Here is a 25,929-nt window from a genome sequence, read left to right as displayed (position 1 = left end):
TGGGGGAGTAAGATCCCACAAGCCACACAGCGTGGCCAAAAATTAATAATAATAATTTTAAAAATAGGGGCTTCCCTGGTGGCACAGTGGTTAAGAATCCGCCTGCCAATGCAGGGGATACGGGTTCGATCCCTGACCTGGGAAGATCCCACATGCCGTGCAGCAACTAAGCCCGTGTGCTATAACTACTGAGCCTGCGCTCTAAAGCCCGTGAGCCACAACTACTGAGCCTGCGTGCCACAACTACTGAAGCCTGCGCGCCTAGAGCCTGTGCTCCACAACGAGAGGCCACCGCAATGAGAAGCCCGCTCACAGCAACAAAGACCCAACACAACCAAAAATAAAAACAAATAAATTTATTTAAAAATAAATATATAGGGCTTCCCTGGTGGCGCAGTGGTTGAGAGTCCGCCTGCCATGGGTTCGTGCCCTAGTCCAGGAAGATCCCACATGCCGCGGAGCGGCTGGGCCCGTGAGCCATGGCCGCTGAGCCTGTGCGTCCGGAGCCTGTGCTCCGCAACGGAAGAGACCACAACAATGAGAGGCCCGCGTACCGCAAAAAAAAAAAAAAAAACAGGATTAGAGAGGTAACATGACTTAGAAAGAAAAATGAAAAGTATCTGTGGCTTTTTGTTATAAACAGTAAAAGAACTGAAAAAAGAAGTGATCTTTTAAAGTATGAGTTTATTCTCCAGGTTTTCTTAAATATCCACAAATTAGTGCTTTTATTGCAGCTATATCCAGAAGCTGGAAACAATTTAAAATATGTTATCATACATTTAACACTTATAAGAGATAAAATGGAACAGTATGAACTTTAGAGATGTTTTTCAATGACTCAACAAAAAGCATATGGAAACTGATAATTACAGAAATAATGATTGAACTCTAAAATAAAAACATAAATTATATAGAAATGAAAGGGTAAAAAGTGTTTCATTAAAAACAAACAAAAAAACAGTGGCTCATCACCTCTCCTGCTGGTTAGTAACCCAATGAAAACAATGAGTCAAGTATTCTCTTCTCCATATGAAAACAAAGTGGTTCTAACCTTTTCATGCATGCCAGCTTTAGGTCAGAAATGCGAGCCAGGATTTTAGGTTCAGAATATCTCAAATATTTTACTGCCTTAAGCTAATGGATTCTTTTTTGTAACACGAGAAATTGGTAATAACTCTTAAGTTTGCTTGGACAGAAAAAACAATGGATGAGCAGTTAATCAAGTCAAGTGGGATTTGGTCACTGGGACACAGTTACAAATGGCGCCAAATCAGAACACACAAAAAGCTTAGTTTGAGGGTGAGCATGTTAAAATAAAAAACAAAGAAGAGGAGCATTTGAGACCTTTACAGCAACATATTTGGCCAAACAGTCTAGGTTTGGCAAGTACAAGGGGAATGAGTCCCTAGAAAGACGAAGTTAATGAGAAGCTAGATTCAAATTAGTTCCAACTCAATTTACAAATTAACAATGCAAAATGATTTTATTTTCCATCCTTTTCATTCAAAAGAAAATTAAAAACTATATTCTTACAGCTAATGTAAACTTCTGATGTTTCTTACCTTACCATATTTTTCGTTAGTGTTTAAAGATAAGTGATAGCAGATATTGTTATTAATGTGACCAATACATTAAATTTCCAAAGAATAAAATTAGATTAATACTATGTTATTATTCACAATAGAGGTTCTACAACTGTCCGCAGCCCTGGGATCACGAAATAGGACGATTTAGTGATCATTAAATGGAAAATGAATGGTGAAAACTGTTGTTTCCAGAATGCCTTTCCCTCTCTATTTGTATTTTTAAAAAAAAGATCTTATACTTTCTTCATTTAAACATATTTTAAATAACCTAACATTGTTTCCTTTTTCCATTTTCTCTGAAATCAAATTTTAAAACTTCTAAAATTTGCTCATAGTAAGTGATCTCAGATGTTTCTTTTAACAGTAAAACTACTTTGTTTAATTCTGTTAAAAAAAAAGTGTCAACACTATACCATTTGCCAAGAGGGTGGCCTGAAGTCTCTTTTTTGGGTCATTTTAAACGCATTTTAGGTTGTTATCTAGCATGCATATAATGGAATTAAAGTTCCTATAGGAGAGAATGAATTTGGAGCATTAATGATGTAATTACATATGGAAGTTAAAGCCACAAAGGAGTTATAAAAATGACCTTGGGTATTAACCTCTGTCAACACAATTAGTTCAACAACTGGTCAAGTCAGGGAAAGGGGGTAAAAATAAGCTACTGTGATTGAGACTAGCTTGACTCAAAAAAAAAAAAAAAAAAGTCTATAGCCTACCAGATAGCTCTGTACACACTCAATCTAGAGACTTTCTGCCACAATACTAAAATACAAATTCTTCACAAATCACAACTTCATCCCAAATGTTCTTATACGTTCTATGCTGCTTTTTAAATTCTACTAAATAATCAATAGCTTTACAACAAAATTAATTTTATTTAAAAAACACTTAAATCACTATCCCACAAAATGTTTAGAAACACAGGTAACCATGGAAGGTAAACGTGTATATACTGCTTTTATTATTATAGTTATGGTTGTTAGCTGAATGAAAACAAATAGTAGATAAAAAGGTTTCAAATGATAGAATAACGTATTTAGGTAAGTTATGACAATTTTTTGAGTACTCAGACAATAGAAATGTATTATATATTTTTGCACCAACTGCACACGCAAAGTTAACAATGAAATCGAGGAACTGAAGATCAAAAGGGGCCTCAAACATATTCACTAGCTTTTAAATTTTAGACAAAAGAGCCGAGAATAGAAAACAAAACACAAAACCCAACATATACACCATAAAAGTCTTTTTCTTTTTTAATGACTTCCAATTTTAACTCTTTTCTAAAAGCACTAAGGGCATGGAGACGCTTATTGTAGATTATGTATCATCTCCTCTTTGGCTATGAGGTGTGTGGTTTTGTTAACTAGAGACATCAATGAGTTCAGTTTCTGAGACCAGTCATTTAATAAATTATTTGGATCCTTGGGTCTCTGGAAGTTGATAATTCCTGCCAACCTGTCTACTTTAGCAAAGATGGTCTTGTTAACTACTAGATTCGAGAGAAAAGCCTCTGACTCCTGCAAGAGAGAGACAAACTGGATTAAGACAAGATAATTTTAATTATCAATAAACAAAATTTAAGGAAAGCATCTTCTAAACTCTTCACTCAAGAATATGCTAAAATTCATTAATAGTTACAAACTGCTGATTTCCTGCAATGATGTACTTATTTTACTAAGAGTCTAGGGAATGATTAGAATGAGTACACTCGAAGTCAGCGTTCAGTTTGAACCTCCCTGCAAACTTAATGCTGTGGGTACTGCCTAAGAGCCTGTTGCCAACAGCAACTTGGTCTACCTCTACGTTTCCCCCTAAAAGGCAGTATTATACAGTTAGTTTCCAGAAATGCTGGGTTAGAATATATGCTCTGCCACTTACCAACTCTGTAGCCAAAGAGAAGGCACTTTACTTCTAAGGACCCAGGCACCCTCGTCCAGAAACGAGAAAAGCTAATGAACTAACCGAGGATCAAGCCCTCTAACCCCAACATTCCACGATTCTTCCTTTTCAGCTAAACTGTCAGACTCCTTCTGGTGACAGAAATGGCTTTTCAGACCATTACTATACACTTTGTTTAACTCCTATCTCTTTGTTATTGTACATTTTACCAACATGAAACCCAGAACTGAAGATGATATTCCTCTAACATGTCCTGGGTCCTTTTCAGGTGAACTGCAATCAAGTCTCCCTCATATGTTTTATTTCTACAGTTCACTTTTGGGAACCTAGACATATTTATTATAGAAATATATACTTTATCTTCAAATTAATCACTGTAAAACTACCATATTTAAGTGAAGATTTTAACTAGTATAAATAATATTAATGTAGCTATAAACTTGATACTTAGGCTACTCTTTGGTATTCAAGATAGCTTGGGGAAACTTTCTATCACCTAAACTTAAAATTAAGTAATAAAAAAAATTGATTTTCTTGCTCAATTTTTACAAGTCAATTGATTTTCAAAATGAATGGTTACAAACAACGTTTACTACTTACATCAACAGATAGATCCAGAAGTTGTGCCATCCTCTTCATTGTTATCCTCGTGTAATACTTGGCCATTATTCTAATATTCTGAGGAGAGAATAGAGGGCACGGAGGACACAGCTGTCAGTAAGGCCAAAAGCCCATCCCATTTGTTTTCATATCCAAATAGGTTTAGTTAAAATGCCAATACTCAGAGCTTTTGCTATAGTCCACCACTGGAATGAAGCTGGTTCTAAATGTCAATAACGAAACTAAATATTTAGATATTTTGGCTTCTGCGGTTATTTTTAGTTATTCTGAGCACACTCTACAACTCTTCTAAAATATATATAGTCAAAATATAGGCTTAACTAAATTAGTTGTTAAAAGTTGTAACCGTACTAAAATATTTTTGCTAAATGCAAGAATCTAAAGTTAAGTTTTTCTAATTATGACACAAATGTTTAAAAGGCTAAAATTTTAAAAAGATCAAAATCATCTCAAAACGCTACCTTATCATCATTATAACTATGTAAAGATAACTCAAAATTAAACTCTTAATTTTCACTGGAAGAGGTGCTAAAGTTAGAGAGACGCCCCTTTGTTATTCTTTTTTTTTTTTTTAATAAATGTATTTATTTATTTTTGGCTGTGTTGGGTCTTCGTTTCTGTGCGCAGGCTTTCTCTAGTTGCGGCAAGCGGGGGCCACTCTTCATCGCGGTGCGCGGACTTCTCATTGTCGTGGCTTCTGTTGTTGTGGAGCACGGGCTCTAGATGCGCAGGCTCAGTAGTTGTGGCTCACGGGCCCAGTTGCTCCGTGGCATGTGGGATCTTCCCAGAGCAGGGCTCGAACCTGTGTCCCCTGCATTGGCAGGCAGATTCTCAACCACTGCGCCACCAGGCCCTTTGTTATTCTTAATGTTACTAACAAAGCAGCAGCACTCACAAGGAAAAAGGGGGATGGTGGGGAGAAAAATGAGCTCATCTTTGAAGAAGCTGTACCTCCTCCCATCTCTAATCAGGGCTGATGGCAACACCAACCTCTCAGAAAGCATGAGAATCACTCAAGACTCCCCGCTTTTCCTTCATCCTTTAAATCTAACCAATGACCAAATTCCATTACTTTTCTTCTTTAAAACAGTTAATTCCATTCCGCCCACTCTTCCTCAATACCTTGGCTACTGCCTTAATTCAAGCCCATAAAGCCACTTAGCTAGTCTCATCTCCAGTCTTTCCTCTCTCCAAATCCACTCTTCACACTTCCTCCCAGAGGAATCTTTATAAAATACAAGCCTGGTCATTATGCTCTCAGCTTTGTTACGACCCAGACCTTTTCCGTACCTTCAACTTCCTTTCTCACTGAGCCCTTTCCTTGGAGGTCCCCAAGTTCCCCTGCTGGTTTGCTGCCTCCATGCCCATCTGCCTACGGGGACTGCCCTCCCTTGTCTGCCTGCTGACTACATACTCTTCTCACAAATCTTACCTCCCACATCGATTCCTATGTATCCGGCCTGACCCTTCTTCCTGGTGGAACCAATCAACTCTCTTCTTGTGCTCCCCTCTAGTACATGTATCCTTGTACCATCATACATAATTTATAAATGCATCTTCCACTGTGATTTACTTTAAGCATTTTGAAGGTAGGGACCATGTCTTATTCTCCCATGTGTCCCAGCACTTTGTACAGTGTGTGGCATATAGAAGGTTCACAATAAATGTTTGTTAATGAATGAATGTTGACATAATTCAGTTTGTAGTGACACCAAGAAGATCAAAGGTCAGGTTTAAGACATGCTACCCATTTCCAAAACTACCCAGTGAGTACCAGAAAGAAAACACTCCCTCCACCCCCATCCATCCCTCACATTCTTAAGAAATTCCTTCTGATTTATATGCTATAAAACTTTGGATTCTTGAGAGGTCCTCTCAAACTGCAGCATGCTAACACAGTTATCTTTTCTGAAAAGCTAAAAGAGGTGGGGAAAAAAAAGACAAGAGGGGTAAGATAAATTCTGATATGCTTTGGGAAATAAGACAATAAACATCTGAACAACAAATTTACATCACTTCTACATTGGGCATAGAAAAAAAAAATCCTAAAGTGAAGAATTAAAGACATAACATCCAAAAGAAACATTTGAGGAATAAAAGTTTATGCTCAAATTTGCCAGTTTACTTCTAAATTGTCATCTCCATCATGCCAGATCCTTACATGTTCAACAACTCTGTTTTTCAAGTCTTTCCACCTTTTTTCACCTTCCTCTGTATAACCAAAAACATCCGTTGCTGGACTCTCCAGAGAACCTTTTCTTAATTCCATTCCGTAGTCTTCAACAAGTGTGGACCAACGCATCAACTCCATTGTGGTAAAAAGCTTTAAAAGATCCCTGTTAATTAAATAAAACTTAATATATTCCAAATCTGTAAAAATTAAGTTGCATCTAATAGCAAATTTTAAAATATCAACAAAGAGGATTTTTACAGTTTTGTTTGTAGAACAAGATGCAAGTTATTACTTATTTTACCAACTTTACTACCATTTTTTCCACAGTAATTGTGAAAAGCACATTCCCCTACTTATCATTTTGCTATCTCCTCTACTGTATTTGCCAATCTCTGGACTAATTGACTGTAAACTTACTAATGAAACAGAAAAAAGAAAAATAGCTTTAAAAAAAAAAAAGCACAATGTGCTTATGATAAAGCCTATGTCTGACTGATTGATTGATTGGTTGATTTATGGCTGCATTGGGTCTTCGTTGCTGTGTGCGGGCTTTCTCTAGTTGTGGCGAGCGGGGGCTACTCTTTGTTGCGGTGCGTGGGCTTCTCATTGCGGTGGCTTCTCTTGTTGTGGAGCACAGGCTTTAGGCGCGTGGGCTTCAGTAGTTGTGACACGCGGGCTCAGGAGTTGTGGCTCGCGAGCTCTAGAGCGCAGGCTCAGTAGTTGTGGCACATGGGCTAAGTTGCTCTGTGTCATGTGGGATCTTCCCGGACCAGGGCTCGAACCCGTGTCCCCTGCACTGGCAGACGGATTCTTAACCACTGTGCCACCAGGGAAGCCCATGTTGTATATAATGGATTTTCAGAAGCATCTACTTCTGAAAATCACAAAGCCCCAAACATTTACAAATGATAAAATTTATCAAATGATTAATTAAACAAAAGTGAGCTTGAAATAAGACTTCTACTTGATAAGTGGCTTAGAATGGAGTGTGTCATAACCTCACTGCATTAATTGCAAATGTAGTCCTAAAAAAACACTTTATTTTCTCTAGTTTTATTCTCTAATACAATCTATCAGTAACCAATTAAGAAGTATACACTTAGGTTAACCAATTTTCTTTCAAAACGGTGCTTCTACTGAGACATACTATACTAATTATAAAAGTACTTACTTGTATTTAGGAATTTCTTCTAACTTCTTGTCACCACTTATTCGGTGAACCAAATCTGACTGTTCATTGTCAAAAGGAGCCAAGATAACATAAAGGACAACACTTTTCAGGGCCTAAAAAGGTTGTACAATGCAACAGTTTACATACAAGACTAGAAACAAAATGGAAACTTTGGCAAAAAGTGAAAATTCATGGAATAATTGTATATACTCATTTTTAATACTGCATTCAAAAGTCAGGGGAAAAACCTTATCAGACTGCTCTTCATAGTGCTTTTCTTTAATGTTTACTTTTCATAAAACTATTATAAAACAAATGCAGTGAATCTTTGCTAATTTTTTTTCCTTTCTGGCTGTGCTGCACGGCTTGCAGAAATCTTAGTTCCCCGACCAGGGATCGAACCTGCACCCTTGGCAGTGAAAAAACAAAGTCCTAACCACTGGACCACCAGGGAATTCCCGAATCTTTGCTAATTTGAATTACTACCTGGGTTGGCTTTTTTTTTTTAAATTGAAGTATAGTTGATTTACTTAGTGTTAGTTTCACTTTCAGCAAAGTGACTCAGTTTTATATATATATTCTTTTTCAGATTCCTTTCCATTACAGGTTATTACAAGATATTGAATATATTTCCCTGTGCTATAGTGTAAATCCTTGCTGTTTATTTTATATAATACATAGTGGTATGTATCTGTTAATCCCATACTCCTAATTTATCCCTCCCCCAAACATTTTTTTAAAATAAATGTATAAAAAAAGGTTCTTATAACAAGTTAGCAGCAAAAATGTGGAATCCACATATAATCTATTCAGAAACTTTGCCAAATAATTTTCCAAAGTAATGCTAGGTCTGTATCTGTGACCTTTGTTAGAAGGTAACCTGCTGTACATGTCTTAAATAGTAAGCTTACATTTCTTCAAAGGCCATAAATAATTCATCTGAATCAGTAAGGATAAAGTGAACTATCAACAGACTGAACAGAAAGCAGTACCACACAATTGCATGTAATTACTGAAGTTAAAATTATTTCAAAAAATGCAAATTCTTCCTAATAAGTATCAATGTCAAGTTTAAGACTATATTCTTACCTGTTGCCACTTTTCACTTTCTGCCTGTATACAGGGAGTATCATAGATTGCTCTGTAGTGCTTACAAATAGACAAATAAGATCCTTCATGTTGATCCAGCTGAATCATTAAGTTATAGTATTTCAACTTTAATTTCTGAAAAAAATTGACAAAGTAAATTGGGGTTTACGGGGTTTCCCCCAACATTTTCAGAGTAAACTTATAGTAAGATATAGGCTTACCTCTGTATTTTCTTCCTGGAAAAATTTGGTGTTAATTTTCTTGCTGATGATTTGTGTACGAATGTAATCCTTCACAGCTAGGCAGAGCCGCATTTGCTCCAAAATAAACTCCACTCGCTCTTTCTTTTCCATTGACCCATACGTTTCCACCTAGCAGAGTAAGCCCCCAACTAAGATTATAATCTTTAGTAATATTTTTTAATTGCAACAAAATTAAATAGACATTAAAAATTCACACTTGATAAATAATATGAACCTTAACGCATACTGAGAGAGTGTTGATGGTGATATAAAAAGCTAGTTTCCTCCAGGAAATTACAATTTAAAAGAATTATTATACAGTAAAATGGATTTTCTTTTGGTGTAAAGTTCTATGAATTGTAACACATGCACAGATTTCTGCAACCACCATCACAATCAAGACACAGAATAGTTCCATCACCCGCATAACTCCCTCACATGCCCCCTTTACAGTCACACTCATAACCCCTGAAAACCAATGATCTGTCCTCCAATACCACAGAACTGTGTTTTCTTTATTATTATTTATTTATTCGTTCATTCATTCGTTTTTAGCTGCATCGGGCCTTAGTTGCGGCACGCTGGACCTTCCGTTGCGGCACACGGGCTTCTCTCTAGTTGTGATGCACAGGCTCAAGAGCGTGTGGGCTCTGTAGTTGCAGCACGCAGGCTCAGTTGCCCCACAGCATGTAGGATCTTAGTTCCCCGACCAGGGATCAAACCCACATCCCCTGCATTGGAAGGTGAATTCTTAACCACTGGACCACCGAGGAAGTCCCCCAGAATTGTCTTTTCAAGAATGTCGAATATAATATGCAACCTTTTGAGACTGTGTTTACTCAGCATAATGCTTTGAATAATAAGATTCATTCAAGTTGTTGTATAAATCAAACAGGTTGTTCCTTTCTATGGCTAAGTAGTATTCCATGCGTGGATGAACCCCAGTTTATCCATTCACCTGCTGAAGAACAACTGGGTTGATTCGATCTTTTGCCTATCACAAATAAAGCTACTCTGAACATTAGTGGACGAGTTTTGTGTGAACATAAACTTTCCTTTCTCTTGGGTACCCAGGGATGGGATTGCTGGGTTATACAGTAAGCGTATGTTTAACTTTATAAGAAACTGCCAACCTGTTTTCCAGAGTGGCTGTACCATTTTGCATACCGATCAGCAATCTATGAGAGTTCCAGCTGCTTTGCATCCCTGCCAGCTCTTGGTATTGTCAGTATTTTAAAAAAATTTTAGGTATTCTAATAGGCATGTAGTAGTATCTCATCATGGTTTTAATTTGCATTTTCCTAATGGCTAATAAGGAAATGACAATTCTAAAAATGAAAAAATATATCAGTTGCAAGCTCATTATATAATAGTTGAAACCATTATACAAAAAAGAGGCACAGGTCTTTTTAAAATTCAGATGACAAGGCTGATATGACACTTTATGGATGCAGAATACCCACAAATATAGTAGAGATACCCACAAATATAACAGAGAATCAATTATATCAAATACTATGAAAAAGTTTCTAATATAATATTTGGCATACATATATTATAAATGATTTATAACATCTAGAATGACACTTTTACAAAGTAGAATGAAGTAAGGCTATTACTACTACAATTTGGTCTGAAATGTTTTCATTTGACTGCCTTGTCCTTCGTTATTTTTTTTAATAGTTATTCAACATATTGTGTGCCAGGCACTGTGCTAAGCACTCTATGTACACTAATTCTCCTTTGTAATTTCTTAAGGAAAATAAAAACACACACAATGAACCATCAATGTTTCATTTTGACATGTTCACTCACTCTCCATGTGTCAGTTACTTTGAAGCAAATCTCAGACAAGATATTATAAATAAATATTTCAATATGTATCTCTAAAAGATAAACTGAAAAAAATATCATACCTAAAAGTTCTTTATATCACTAAATATCTAGTCACTCCTCAACAGTCTCATTTATTTTTTTAATCAACTTAGAATCCAAATAAGGCTCATACTTTGCAATTTGTAGATATGTTTCTTATGTCTCTTTTTTCCTTGCCATTTATTCATTGAAGAAATCAAGTCAATCATCCTATAGTTTTCTAGAGTCTGAAGTTTGCAGACTGTGTCCCTGTGGTATCATTTAACAGGCTCCTCTGTCCCTGGTATATCTTAAAAACTGGAAGTTAAACCTAGAGGCATTATATAACTGAGGTTAATTTTTTGGCAAGAATACTTCACAGGGGATGTTGAATCATGAGGCATATAGTCCTCCTGGTTGGCAAATAGAGTCGGGAGGCAAAACTATGGAGCGAATAAAAAGATCAGTGGTTGGGCCTCCCTGGTGGCGCAGTGGTTGAGAGTCCGCCTGCCGATGCAGGGGATACGGGTTCGTGCCCCGGTCTGGGAGGATCCCATATACCGCGGAGCGGCTGGGCCCGTGAGCCATGGCTGCTGAGCCTGTGCATCCGGAGCCTGTGCTCCGCAACGGGAGAGGCCACAACAGTGAGAGGCCCGCGTACCACAAAAAAAAAAAAAAAAAAAAAAAAAAAAAAAAAAAAAAAAAAAAAAAAAAAAAAGATCAGTGGTTGCCAAGGGTTAGGGAGAGGAAGGGATAAATAGGCAGAGCACAAAGGGTTTTCACAAGCAGTGAAACTATTCTTTATGATACTACAATGCTGGAGACACATCATTATATGTTTGTCAAAATCCATAGAGTGTACAACACTGCAAGTGAACCCTAATGTAAAACTCTGTACTTTGGGTGATAATGATGTGTCAATGCAGGCTCACTGACTGTAACTAATGAACCACGCTGGTTTGGGATGCATAATAGTAGGGGAGGTTGTGTGTGTTGTGGCAGCAGTGGGTATATGGGGTATCTCTGTACTTCCCACTCAATTTGCTGTGAACCTAAAAATACTCTAAAAAAAAAAGTCTTTTAATTGAAAAGAAAAAAAAAAAGGTGTGTGTTTGGCGGGGTGGGGAGCCTGAAGCCAAACAGAACTAGTGGTAATCCAACAAGTTACTTAACTCCTTTGAGTCACAATTTCCTTGGCTGAAAAGTGGGGATAAAAATAGTGTTGCATGTGAACATTAAATGAGATCAAGTATATAGAGAAAATGTTTTTAAAAATGACAACAAACACAATGCATGCTGTACAAGTTCCTTCCAGTATTATTTTTTTCCTTTCCTTTACCTAAAATGGATAAGGTACATGATTGAAAAGTTAAAATAATCGATTTAACTTAACGGGGAGCCTTTGATGGACGAAAATTATAAGCAAAAATTTGAGCATAGGGCTTTCCTGGTGGCGCAGTGGTTAAGAATCCGTCTGCCAACGCAGGGGCCACAGGTTCGAGCCCTGGTCCGGGAAGATCCCACATGACGCAGAGCAACTAAGCCCACGAGCCCTAACTACTGAGCCTGCGCTCTAGAGCCCGTGAGCCACAACTACTGAGCCCACGTGCCACAAATACTGAAGCCTGAGCGCCTAGAGCCCGTGCTCCGCAACGAAAGAAGCCACCGCAATGAGAAGCCAGCACACCACAACGAAGAGTAACCCCGGCTCGCCGCAACTACAGAAAGCCCGCGCAGCAATGAAGACCCAACACAGCCAAAAATAAATAAATAAATAAATTTTTTTAAAAAAATTTGAGCATAGTTTATGTACATTTTTCTGATAGGAGAAATGGCTTTTCTCAGATTTCTTAGCACTCTGCTATCTCATTTTAAGGCCTCTCTTAAAAGCTGTCCTGAAACACAGCAAACTATGAAGGAGTTTTTCTTTGTTAAACCAATATAGCCTAAAGTTGACCACCAATCAAATATTCATTAAGAATGAAGCCAACGATAAACAGTAAATTCCTAAGGCATAAGTAAATGAACGTGAATTACTGGTTTTATTTAAATTCTAAAGAGAATTAAAATGTTCAAATAAGGGCACAAAGTTAAGACTAATTTGCTGATCCTACTTTTCTTCAAAACTTTTTTAGCAGTTAAATTTGGTTGGGAACATAATTACACAACTTCCAGCTACTTAAATAACCTCACACTCTGTAGTACTCACTCTTAATCTGGTGGTTCAGAAGAAAGTGATAAGGTGCCAAAATAAACAATTACAAGAAAATACTGCTGACTGTTTTTTGTTTTTTTTTTTGCTGCGCCACACGGCTTGTGGGATCTTAGTTCCCCAACCAGGGACTGAACCTGAGCCTTCGGCACTGAAAGCGCCAAGACCTAACCACTGGACTGCCAGGGGATTCCCAAAACACTGCTGACTGAATGCAAAATTTTACATACTCTAGAATGCAGCATCTTACCTGTAACTCTTGTAAAATGGAGGCTGCCTCTTTGACGTCACCATTTTGCTCTTTTATAGTTGCTAATGTTTTAGTCAGCCGAGCACGCTCAATTTCAACGTAAATCTACAAATACGAGAGGTTTATGTTATCTAAATTCCTACAGAAACGTGCTAAAATTGAAAAGGTAGAACTGAACTATTATTCAAACAAGGTATTTCTCTTGCAGCTATCATGCACTTTATCCTCCACGTACAAACAGCACTGTGTGACATTTTACATTTCACAATCACATAATTTTAAAGAAAATATCTCTATAAAACGTTATCCATATTTTGCACTTTGCTTTGAGAACCTAAGTATGAAATCACTGCGCTTAACAACAGGACCAAAAACTAAATAAATCGCACAGAAAGTGCCTTAAAAGAACTGATTATTTGAAAAATAACACTTTGCAAAGAGCGTATGCAGTCTATTATCTATAATTCAACCAATACTCTCATTCTGATTTCTCTTTAAATGCAAGGCTACTTTCTCTAAAAACATCTGACCTTGCTAAGTTAAAGTTACTAGCATTTTTTGTAGCCATTTGTAATGTTAGTAGATTTATAATTTCCAACAAATTAAACATTAATAGCCTAACAAAGTCTAGGGAACTAATTTTCATGCTTGGGCTTGCTGACCCATTTAGCCTTTGCTCTGCAGCAACTCCTTTTCCCCACTCCAGTCCCAAGTCCTTAATCTCCAATGATAACAAACTGCTTACACTTTCCTAAATGTACTAAGTGTTTCTCACTCTGATATCTCTGCATATAATTTCCCGTATGTCTTAAATGCCCTTCTCCCTATGCTCTGGCCCAGTAGAATTTCTATTCATTCTTAAAAAGCCAGCTGAGCCACCATAAACTCTCTGAGGCTTTCCTGGGGTCCTCAGCCAGTCAACCCCTACCTCTGTGCTGCAGGGAACAGCAAGCACATTGCTACTGTCATGACCAGCACAGTAACTATTTCCATGATTCATCTCTTTTGAGGTTAAAAATAGCGTCCTGCCCATTTTGGACCTCGCACAACACAGGTAGGTGCTCAATAAACGTTTAATGAACTAAACTATCAAAAGAGGCAGTAAGTTATATATAAACTAAGTTTTTGTCTTCAAACCACAAAAATCTACCTAGAAAGAAACGTATCTACCATAGCCACCATTTCATACTTGCCCTTTTTAGAGAAACACCAGATTGGGGGTGGGGATGGGGCACAGGCATCGAAAGAAATACAGATCGATTCTGGCAAGACAGTGCAAGTTTGAAAGCTAACCTCACACTGTAAACACTCTAAGAAACCTTAGCTATCCCAAACATAGACTTCTTGAGCAGATCTAGGCCATGTGAAGAAATAACCTTATGTTTAATTATTACCAAATGTAAATTTGGGATAAGATCACTAATTTCTAGAAAAATCTGGTTATACTAAGACCGTCACTATTTAAGTATATTCACTGGCATATGGGAAGACACTAGAAGGAGATGTATTTACAAAGATATGGGTTAAATTAAGATGATGGCATTCTGTGTATTCCACCTTAAAAACACATACATATGTACTTATATAAAATGTTTAAACACATAAGTATCTCTGAATACAGGTAAGAAAGTACTTACTGTGAGTTCTGCTAATAGAAAACTTACCTTTCCTTCTGTAACCATTCGTAGAGTATCAATTAATCGAAGTTTGATTGGAAGGTCTGTGATTTCCTCAACGTAAGTACAGCACTGTTGAACCATTTTTGCAACAGCCTAAAATAATAAAAACCATTCATAAATTAAATTCATTCCTCATACATGAAAAGGAAGTATTTTATTGATGGAAGTGCTGTGGTCAAATCTGGTCTTCCCAAGCAACTCTAGATACTGAATTGCCGATTAAAAAAAATAATAATAATAACCCCCCCAAGGCCCACCCCTGCAACCCTTAGCTAAGAAGTACTGAATACTCAGTGACAAAGCAGTAAAGGTTAGAAAAACCTCAGGTGCAAAGACCTTACCCCTCTCCACTACAACTGGTGGGTGAGCTGATTACACAACAGGAAAGGTGGAAGAGGCATGTCTGGCAATGTCCGTTAGAAGGCTGGCTGGCTAGCTTTTTTACAGTCAAGAAGAAAAGTATGGAAGAAGTGGCAACAGATTAAGGGCAGGGAAAGGTGGGGGGAGAGAAAAGCAGAGTTTAACAGTGGCTGTGACAGTAGTGAAGCCATAAAAAAGAGTCGCTGGCAGAAGCAGAAAGTAAGACAGTTCCACCATCTGGGCAGGGAGCAGGAGCCACAGCCAGCCACGCCCACCTCAATAAAATGCGACACTGAAAAGCACAGCATCTCTTGCCCACAGTTCCCTGACAGGTAGTACAAGAAGGTTGTACTACATTTCTTCCAGCACTAACAGCCTATGATCTAGGTCAGGGGTCAGCTGACCTTTTCTGTATATGTTTATAAATATTTACACAGTAAGTATTTTAGAGTTTGTGAGCCATAGGATCCTCTGTGGCAACTATTCATTTTTATTTTTTATTTTATAAATAAATAAATTTATTTATTTATTTATTTTTGTCTGCTTTGGGTCTTCGTTGCTGCATGCAGGCTTTCTCTAGTTGCGGCGAGCAGGGGCTACTCTTCGTTGTGATGCGCAGGCTTCTCACTGCAGTGCACGGGCTTCTCATTGCGGTGGCTTCTCTTGTTGCAGAGCATGGGCTCTAGGTGCGCGGGCTTCCCTAGTTGTGGCTCACGGGCTCTACAGCGCAGGCTCAGTAGTTGTAGCGCATGGGCTTAGTTGCTCCGTGGCATGGGGGATCTTCCCAGACCAGGGCTTGAACCCGTGTCCCCTGCATTGGCAGGTGGATTCTTAACCACTGCGCCACCAGGGAAGTCCTGTGGCAACTATCCAGCTCTGCCTTTGTAACTCCACAGATATGCCATACATGACAAATGGGTGTGGCTCTCTCCCCCCAAAATTTTATTTACAAAGGTGGCAGGTAGGATTTGGTCCTTGGCCCATAGTTTGCCAACCTCTAATCTAGATTCTAAACAGCATATCATAATCGTTGATAATAATTAGGACTCAGTCATCAGGAAAATGTTAAATACATTAAGCATATTTTAAGATAGCAGAAAAGTAAACAGAATATCTTGCTGTCAATTCTGTCTCAGTAAAGCTTTAAAAATAAATCCCATGGTATATCTTGCAAAGATTTCCTTGAAAAACATTTAATGTTCACATAGCTCAGATCAGACTTAATTATCTGAAAATTAGCTGTTTAGAGACTCCCAGGAGTTCCAGAAGGCGAAGGTTTTATTGTAAAATATAACTCTTTCAGTAAGTGCAAAGCTCTGGAACACCTAGTCTCTCACAAAACAGATGATCCCTCTAAAACTAATTATAATAATGATTTCTAGAAGGGCATACAACTTGATCATTCTAAAAGCTGTGCAAAAAATACATTAACAGAAACCAGATGGGGAAAAGAAAAGGAAACAAATCAATATTCTAATGATAAGTGAACATCTTGCTGCTCCCTGAAAAAACTGTAGGGAAGTCATTAGGGAAGCTACAGTTGGCGTGATGCTGACGCTCTGCGCTGAAGTGATAGTGAGTTAGAAAACGTTAATCTTAAGCAATCTAGAAAAGGTTATTTTAAGAAGTTACTACTTTCTAACCCTGATAAAGCAAAAATGAAAAGTTTGAGGTAAAAAGTAACTATGAGAAAAGGAAAGAGATATTTGGAGTCCCTAAGTACTTTCCAGCTGTGAAAACATAACAATGTTAAGGCACAAAGAGCAGCGCTGGTTCCAGTTCTGGGGATGTCACTAGCCGGCTGTAACACTGACTCCAACTTCTCTTTCCCCAAGAAGCCTTCCCTAATAAACCTAAGTAAAACCTTTCTCTTCCTCTTTTCATATATCTTAGCATCTTTACTATTCTAATGTCACTTACTATATGTTGCCATGTACGCAAGTAATTTTTTAAAAATTTAAAAATCAATCTTGGGACGTGTTAAAGATTGCTATGATTACTTGCGATTTATGTTCTGTACTAAGCTGTAGGTTACTTACACATTTCTTCACATTCCAAGAGCCTTACATAAAAAATTCAGTTTCTCTATCAGAAAAGTAACAGAGTAAACAGTCCCTCTACTAGTTCTAAAATTTTATGACTCTATGAAATTAAATCTGTATTTTAGGATATGTGCTTTGAACTTTATATTAATACTATATAAAACACATACTTTTGTTTATTTTAACCCAGGTTGCCCCAAGATTTCTAATTAAGTAGCCCTTTCAAAATTGTCCCATAGAAAGCAAGTCTCTTAGAAAATAAGAGGAAGATGATGGCTTATCCATGTTAGTCTGTCAAACCACAGAAATGAGCAGCAAAAAGCATATTTAAATGAATTTCACATTCACATGTACTAGAGAGCCTCAATTAAATCTATGTTAATCCTTAACAGTGAATTTTATATGCATGTAAACTTATCTAAGAAAAAGGAAAAAAACCAATCACAGTAACTTTGCTTTTTGCAAAAAATAATTTAACCCACTCTAATATCAAGCTCACTCTCACAGCAGACTAATTAATAAAATAAGGGCTTTGGACAAGAACCCTGTACTTCTTTTTTTTGGTTCTACTACTACCTTGTTTTACAATGTCATTACCTTTATCATTTGAAAGGAAAAAATAAAAACCCATAAGCTACTCGGAACAGCATTTTAAAGATACAATATAAATGTAAAAAGTGGAGTCTACTTCTATAGAGGATCATTTAAATATCTCTCAAGCAGAACAGGAAAGCAGTAAAGAAAATCCAGCTTCACAAAAACACCAAAAGAGAACACATATAATCTTTAAACAAAATGAGTAGTCTGAAATTTGAAACAAAATGATGTCTGAAAATGGCCTCAAAAATAAGTTAAATAGGGGCTTCCCTGGTGGCTCAGTGGTTGAGAATCTGCCTGTCAATGCAGGGGACACGGGTTCGATCCCTGGTCCGGGAAGATCCCACATGCCGTGGAGCAACTAAGCCCGTGCGCCACAACTACTGAGCCCACGTGCCACAACTACTGAAGCCTGTGTGCCTAGAGCCCGTGCTCCGCAACAAGAGAAGTCACCGCACTAGAAAGCCCGTGTGCAGCAACGAAGACCCAACGCAGCAATCAATCAATCAATCAATAAGAGAGAGTAGCCACTGCTCACTACAACTATAGAAAGCCCGCGCGCAGCAACTAAGACCCAAAACAGCCAAAAAAAAAGTTAAATATTAAGTGTTTAATAAAGGCTTGATTAAGTAAATTACGGATTATCGACTTGACAGATTATATAACACAACCATTTAAAATAATAAATATGAAGGAGCAACATGGAAATAGAAGCTGCATCAACACTCTCAGAACAATTTTGTAAAAATATGCAAATATATAAAGATTAGAAAACAAAAATAAAAGCAGTTGTCATGAGAATATGGATAGAAATTTTAAAAACTCTCTAAATGTTGTGATGTTGATTTAACAGTAGATTTAAAACAGATTCATAGAAAGGTTTTTTTCCTGAAAGTCCTTATTTAAATTTGAATGTATTTGTTTTTGATCAATCATGAACTCACTTGTTTTAACTGACTCCGTCTTTTTGACAAAAGAATAATATTTTCATTAAGTAAATCCCATTCTTTAGCCTCATAGCACATCTTCACTACTGCAACTAAGATACGGGATGTAGACACCATATCAGAAGCCTGTAAGAATGAAAATATATTGAAAGTTAATGGAAACAGTGTCAAATGAAATTAATGGTAATTGAGGTTTTCATTATAATCTACTCACAGTTCGGGTCTGTTTTTCCAAAGAGAGAAGGGTTTCAATGACTTCTTGAAGTCTTCCTTCCTAAAACAAAAGATAAATGAACAATGAAAACACCAACAACACAAAACCAAATAACTTAGTCTAACATGAGATGTTTCTGACACAGAAAGACAAAATCAATAGCCTATTTTAGAGGAAAGAGACTACTGTTGTCTTTTTCTCCTTTTCATGATACTGCCTGCTTCTCCAGAGGATTCCAGAAGTCAGTGGTTCCCAACTTGGGGCCCACAAGCTACTTTTTTTTTTTAAAATAGATCTTTATTGGAGTATAATTGCTTCACAATGCTGTGTTAGTTTCTGTTGTACAACAAAGTGAATCAGCCATACGCATACATATATCCCCATATCCCCTCCCTCTTGAGCATCCCTCCCACCCTCCCTATCCCACCCCTCTAGGTCATCGCAAAGCACTGAGTTGATCTCCCTGTGATATGCTGCTGCTTCCCATTAGCTATTTTACATTCAGTAGTGTATATATGTCGATGCCCTAACCCACTACTGGGCATATACCCTGAGAAAACCATAATTCAAAAAGAGACATGTACCCACAATGTTCATTGCAGCACTATTTACAATAGCCAGGACATGGAGCCAACCTAAGTGTCCATCAACAGATAAATGGATAAAGAAGATGTGGCATATATATACAATGGAATATTACTCAGCCATAAAAGGAAATGAAATTGAGTTATTTGTAGTGAGGTGGATGGACCTAGAGTCTGTCATACAGAGTGAAGTAAGTCAGAAAGAGAAAAACAAATACCACAAGCTATTTTTAACATTTCAAAATGCCTAGGAGAAACTGACTCTAGAACAACAACAATTTAACACTCAAGAAAAACACCAAGTCTTTGTTTTGGATTCTAATTCATCACCTCAGTGTGGTAACACCTGTTTATCTTGTTCTGAAGAGACTCTTAACTGGCTGTCACCCGTGTCTTTGAAGAATAAAAATGGGAAAATGGGGCTTCCCTGGTGGCGCAGTGGTTGAGAGTCTGCCTGCCGATGCAGGGGACATGGGTTTGTGCCCCGGTCCAGGAGGATCCCACATGCCGCGGAGCGGCTGGGCCCATGAGCCATGGCTGCTGAGCCTGAGCGTCTGGAGCCTGTGCTCCACAACGGGAGAGGCCACAACAGTGAGAGGCCCACATATCACAAATAAAAATAAAAAATAAAAAAAGGGAAAATGATGATTTCTTTATAAATTCACCAAAAGTATTTTAAAACATGAAGTTCTGAGGAGAAATAAAAAGGATATTTGGTGGTAAAAAGATAGGAAACCCTGGTTTAATTTTTCAATGACTTTAGAAATAAATTATAGTTGTGCTTAAAGAAAAGAAAGCCTACCTGAGATTACCCACGCATGCTATACCAAGTCATCAACTGACAATAATCTCCATCTCATATGTAAAAGCGAAACATTCTCCCTGGGGCATACATTAAGAAATGGGAAAAACAAAATTCAAATAATATAAATCTAGATGATAATACACCAGGACTAAAATAATCCATCATATTAGGAACCACACATTTTGATAAAAACAAAACCAACCCATAGCACAAAGAATGCACTAATTTGGGCTTCCCTGGTGGCGCAGTGGTTGAGAGTCCGCCTGCCGATGCAGGGGACACGGGTTCGTGTCCCGGTCCGGGAGGATCCCACATGCCGTGGAGCGGCTGGGCCCGTGAGCTATGGCCGCTGGGCCTGCGCGTCCGGAGCCTGTGCTCCGCAACGGGAGAGGCCACAACAGTGAGAGGCCCGCGTACCGCAAAAAAAAAAAAAAAAAAAAAAAAAGAATGCATTAATTTAAGATATTGATATTACTAACACTGAATGAATTGGAAATGATGAGGAGGGTTTCATTTATAAATCGCTTTTCTAACCGTAAAGGAAATTTATTTTTATTTTAATGATATTCATAGATGGTACATGAGTACTACTCTTTTACTGATGAGAGAAACTAAACAGCTTTTGAATTAAGGGCACAAATAATGTTTAGACTTTTCAAAATACTGTTCCCATATTTTCCAAGATAACTTTTAAACTATGAATTTTCTAGGCAGCACAGAAAATGTACTGTATAAGCATTGTTTGAATTTATTTTAATTAAATCTAAAACATACAATTACTAACATTTTAACAATGTTTCCCATGCAAAGGGGAGCACCAGTTCTGAAAGCTGTATAGGTTTACATGTACAATAAATGTTGGCTAAATGTCCATCAGAGCAGAAGAACAAAGGACAAATCTATAAATTCTCCAAAGTTAAAGGTTAATAAATCATAAAAATCAAAGAATTGAAACCTGTGTTGTTCAAAGGTCAACTGTAATTTCCATAGGGAAATGGTTACTACTTGGCAACAAAATATAGTGCAAAAATAGCTAAAATGCAAAATACTGTTCACTGATGGTCCCCTCTTGTCACTGCTGTAATTACTATTAGTCACATGATTGTGATCAACAGCATGTAGTTTACTGTATGGTATTTTAATTCAGAAATATGGATTTTAAAGAACTGCACCCTACAATGAAGGAATCACACACCACTCTGCAGCTGGGGTCTACCAGTATCAACAAAACCTTAAACGTCACCGTCACCTTCTCAGAAAGGCGTTCTTGGATAATGCTCTCTAAAGTCAGGAGTCACTCAGCACCTCCTTTAACACTCCAGCCCACTGACTTTCTGCTTTGCAATGACCCTGTAGACAAAGAATGTCACCTGCCATTTCAGTAAACAAAGGATGTTGCCCCGTAAAACAGGGTACTGGCCCTAGATAGCTAAGATGTATATCAAAGAAATGATTTCAATAAGCCCAGGCTCCTGCATCTTCCCCTACAGAGAAAAACACTAAAATCATTAACTTGAGATGTCTGTTTTTGTGACTAGCAGTAATCTTTTGAGGTTCAACTACATGTTTGTTTTATTTCAGCCAAAACTCCTATGTATTCTGGCTCCTCCATCACCTCTTTGGAACAGTCCCTCAGAGCTATCTGAGTGGCTGCCTTCCTGGGCTATAGTTCTCAGTAATGCCCCAAATAAGACATAATTCTCCACTTTTAGGTTGTGCATTTTTTTCAGCTGACAACCCCAAACTCTTTTCCATTTTCATGTTCACTGTCTTTCTAATCTCACTAGAATGTACTCTGTAAGAGCAGGGGCCGTGTCGACACTGTTCACCACTGTAGCTCAGAGCTCTGCACCTGCCCGAGCATATAATGGTGTTTTTGTAGATATTCTGGAGCATCCCTTTATACCCTGTACCACAGTTATTAGTGTGCATGTCTTGCCTCCTAAGTGGTCTATAAGTTCTTTAGGGCTGGACATTGTTTGATTGTTTCCCTTACACCAACCTGCACACAGTATGTGTTCAATGGATTGACACTGACCTGAACTATTCACTTGATCTTGGCTCACAATTCCTGATTCTTACTGGTACAGTAAGTAGGATGTGACAAATTATATGGCTGACAATTCAGTGCTATCTGAGAAACGTTACCATCAATTTCATTAAATACAACTCCCAATTCTCTAATCATCCCACTTTGCCACCCAATCTTCCATGTTCAAGCTTATGGCTAAACATCTTCCTCGTTCCTTTCCTATCTATTCACATATCTTCCTTGAAATTCTACCTCCTCAATACTGCCTTTCAACTCAGAGGAACAAGGTGGTCAGAGCTATCAAAACCAAGTTGTGAGAACATGTGACTTTTGTGACTCCTTTTTCTCATTAAAATAATCCTTGTCAATGAGGTAAATGACTAAGGAGTTTATTCAACATCAATACATGTTGGGTATCTGTATATTCTGTATGTTTGTGTCCTTTAACTCCTAAATGATCCAATCTTTTAGTGATTTCTTAAACAACCTCAACAAGTAAGAAAAGGCCCATAAAAAGTTAACCACAAATAGTTGAAATGTAAGGCAAATCCAATACTTCTAAATGACCTATTTCTTGAAGGGGTCTTTTGTCCAAGCTACTAACAATCAGTAAACTGTTTTACATTTCACCTCCTCTTTATTTTTAGTGTTAACCATGAGAAGAGGTTGCAGGTGACCAAATGAAATGAAAAGACATTAAGAGGAGGGAGAGGGACTTCCTGGTGGCGCAGTGGTTAAGAATCCTCCTGCCAATGCAGGGAACACGGGTTCGAGCCCTGGTCCAGGAAGATCCCACATGCCACGGAGCAACTAAGCCCGTGCACCACAACTACTGAGCCTGTGCTCTAGGGCCCGCGAGCCACAACTACTGAAGTCTGCGCACCTAGAGCCTGTGCTCCACAACAAGAGAAGCCACCGCAATGAGAAGCCTGCGCACCGCAAGGAAGAGTAGCCCCCACTCGCCATAACTAGAGAAAAGCCCACGCGCAGCAATGAAGACCCAACGCATCCAAAAATAAATAAATAAATAAATAAAATTTTTTTAAAAAGAAAAAGAAAAATCAAATGGCTTTAATTTTACATAGTTTAACAGGCCCCAACATTCCCTGTTTCAAACATTTCCATCACCCACTTGACACCCAAAAAATCATTTGGCATTTGAGTTTGCAAATCTTCTCGACTGTCTTGAACATAACAGCGATGTTCTAAATAAATGCCATACGTTGACTGCTAGAACAACTGTAGCAGCAAAATGTTTTTTTCTTACTGGCCTATAAGCTATTTGAAAGCAAGAGCTTTGTCCACGAATCTTTATACCCCCATAAAGTCTAGCACTGACTGGGTCTTGCACACAGTAGGCTATCAGAAGAAATTGGTAAGGGGAAGATTTTTTTCACCCTAGTCTCAGTTCTTGGAACAACTGGACTCCTTTAAAGCAATTAGCTTCTTCCTTATGGCAACTATCAATCTATTAATTCCAAAGAGGTGGTTTGGGGCTGACTTTGACCTGTACATATGTTTTGTCTGATCTACATGGCATTGGCTTAAATAGTGCTTTAAAACAGATTAGTGTCCAGTTTCTAAATATAAAGGCAATTCATATAAAAATCCATATTCCTGGTCTCTCCCTCAAATTAGAGGAGTTCATAAAGCGTGGCCTTCATTTGCAATTGGCAAAGATTAACCTGAGGTGCAGAGTTCCTACTCTCTTTCCTTGAGCAGGTGCTCGGAAGTTCAGGTTTCATTACACTTTGCTCACTAGGCAGGACACTCGGTGAAAGCAGAAGCTCTAGAATCAGTATGCCTGGGTTTGCATCCTGGCTCCACCACTTTACTAGCTGTATGATTTTGGAGCATGTGACTCAACTTCTCTTAGACTGTTTTCCTATCATAAAATAAGAATGATAATAATACCTACCTCACAGGGCTAAGGTGAGGATCAAATAAGTTAATACATGAGTGCCTGGCACTGCAGAAAGCACTCAATAAATGTCAGAGATTGTTTACCTGTCCAGCGCTGGAGGTGTTTGAGTTTTCCAACCCCTATGTAACTGGTGATGTTTCTTTATAGTAGCAGCTAGAAAGCTCAGAGGTGAATTGATGGCTACCCTCTACTTAGGGTACTGAACCTAAGAAATACAAATGTATCAACTTCATCATCTTTCCCTAACCTTGTCTTTTGTAAAGCCCCACTAAATTCTTTATTGGAAAAAAAGAGAAGCATTAAAAGGGTTCTTTCTGAGAATTAAATGTGAAGTATTACTTCACACTCCTCCTGCCCCTGAATTTATTATGTTTTAATGTACTTAGGTAGTAAGCTCCTTAAGAGACAAAAACAACCCTATTAGTGAATGCATCCCAGATGAATAGCAATACATGTTTGTGGCTGAATTGATCAAGGAATTTAAAGAGGCCTGAGCACAACCCTTAACAACGTTCCCTGATGAAGGTGATGCAACAACCATCCAAACCCTAGTCAGGCAAACCTAGGTTTAAATCCCTGGTTCTACCTATTACTAACTGTTAGTATGGACAGACAACTCTAAGACTTGGTTCCTTTACATGTAAAATGATACACAAAGTTTCCTGACACACAGCATCCCATGTTGCATGATAAATGTTCGGATCAAGTAAAATTTCTATTTCATGGGAGATATGCAGCTGGGCTAAACTACTGTTAACGACCTCCATTAAATTATGTTACTTTGTACTTCTGTGCCTGTTTGTCTTTACTCGTGCAGTTCCCGCTCCAGGGATGACTCCTCCCCAACCCAATCTTATTCTTCAAGGCCTGATACAAACGTCAGCTTCTCTGTAAAACCCTCCCTTAACCGACCAGTAAAAACGAACGGCTTCCTTCTGTGTTCCAGTAAGACTTTCATACTTGTATGGCACTCACTACCACGCGTAACTTGTGTAATTTGTTGTGTACACGGACTCCTTAGGGACAGGGGTCCTGTGTTAATCACTTTCGTCCCTGTCCCTTTCCTGTCCCTTCTCCTGGCCAAAGGCCAAGCACATCGCCACGATGCGTACGCAACTTAACCAGAAAAACTGATACGACAAGAGCCACAGAACTAAACTCTCTGATCTAGCGTGAATGCTGAAGCGGCCTTAATCCCTGAGAAACTACTAAAGTAAACGTGAAACAGTATCCAAGAAAAGGTAAAAAGTACTAATGGAGCCCCAACTCCTAAGGGAATGAAGTGACCATCTGTCCTGGGGAGGTTCTGGGAAGCTGTATGCACTAGCGTACTCCGGCTGCGGGGTCTCCCTGGTCAGGCAGACCTGGGATCTCCTACTTCTGCAGGCCTAGCTCGGGCCGGGCAAGCAACAGGGGGATGCGCGCTCCAGCCCGCAGGCCCCCTGAGGCCTAAGCAAGCTCGGCGCCGTGACTCAGCCCCTGGCGCCCGCCAACAGCCAGTCGGCCTCCCCTCACCTTGGCCAGCTTCTCGCACTCCGGCAGTCGCTGATCCACCGTGGCGCTGTAGTCCACCTCCATCTTGACGATGCGCCCATCTGCCCGCTCCGAGTCGGCGTCCGTCATGGTCCCTACCTGAGCGTCC

General features: G+C 38.5%; 1 protein-coding gene across 2 annotated transcripts; it reads right to left on the bottom strand.

The window, feature by feature from the left end:
• Nucleotides 1-2,820: 2,820 nt before the first annotated feature.
• On the bottom strand, nt 2,821-25,929 carry PSMD12 (proteasome 26S subunit, non-ATPase 12; the record flags this gene model as incomplete). 2 transcript variants are annotated; one of them, XM_079726144.1, is made up of 11 exons in its annotated part: nt 2,821-3,109; nt 4,092-4,169; nt 6,274-6,448; nt 7,457-7,569; nt 8,546-8,680; nt 8,767-8,916; nt 13,104-13,208; nt 14,768-14,875; nt 18,726-18,854; nt 18,943-19,002; nt 25,803-25,929. In XM_079726144.1, the coding sequence occupies 11 exons, from the start codon at nt 25,908-25,910 to the stop codon at nt 2,900-2,902; spliced, it is 1,371 nt and encodes a 456-aa protein (XP_079582270.1). In that variant the 3' UTR covers nt 2,821-2,899. The 2 variants fall into 2 exon arrangements, with proteins under 2 accessions (XP_079582270.1, XP_079582271.1); XM_079726145.1 differs by lacking the exon at nt 18,943-19,002 and having other exon boundaries at nt 25,803-25,910.

The sequence above is a fragment of the Hyperoodon ampullatus genome, assembly GCF_949752795.1.
Source record: "Hyperoodon ampullatus genome assembly, chromosome: 19".
NCBI lineage: Eukaryota > Metazoa > Chordata > Mammalia > Artiodactyla > Ziphiidae > Hyperoodon > Hyperoodon ampullatus.
This window is presented reverse-complemented; position numbering and strand designations above follow the sequence as displayed.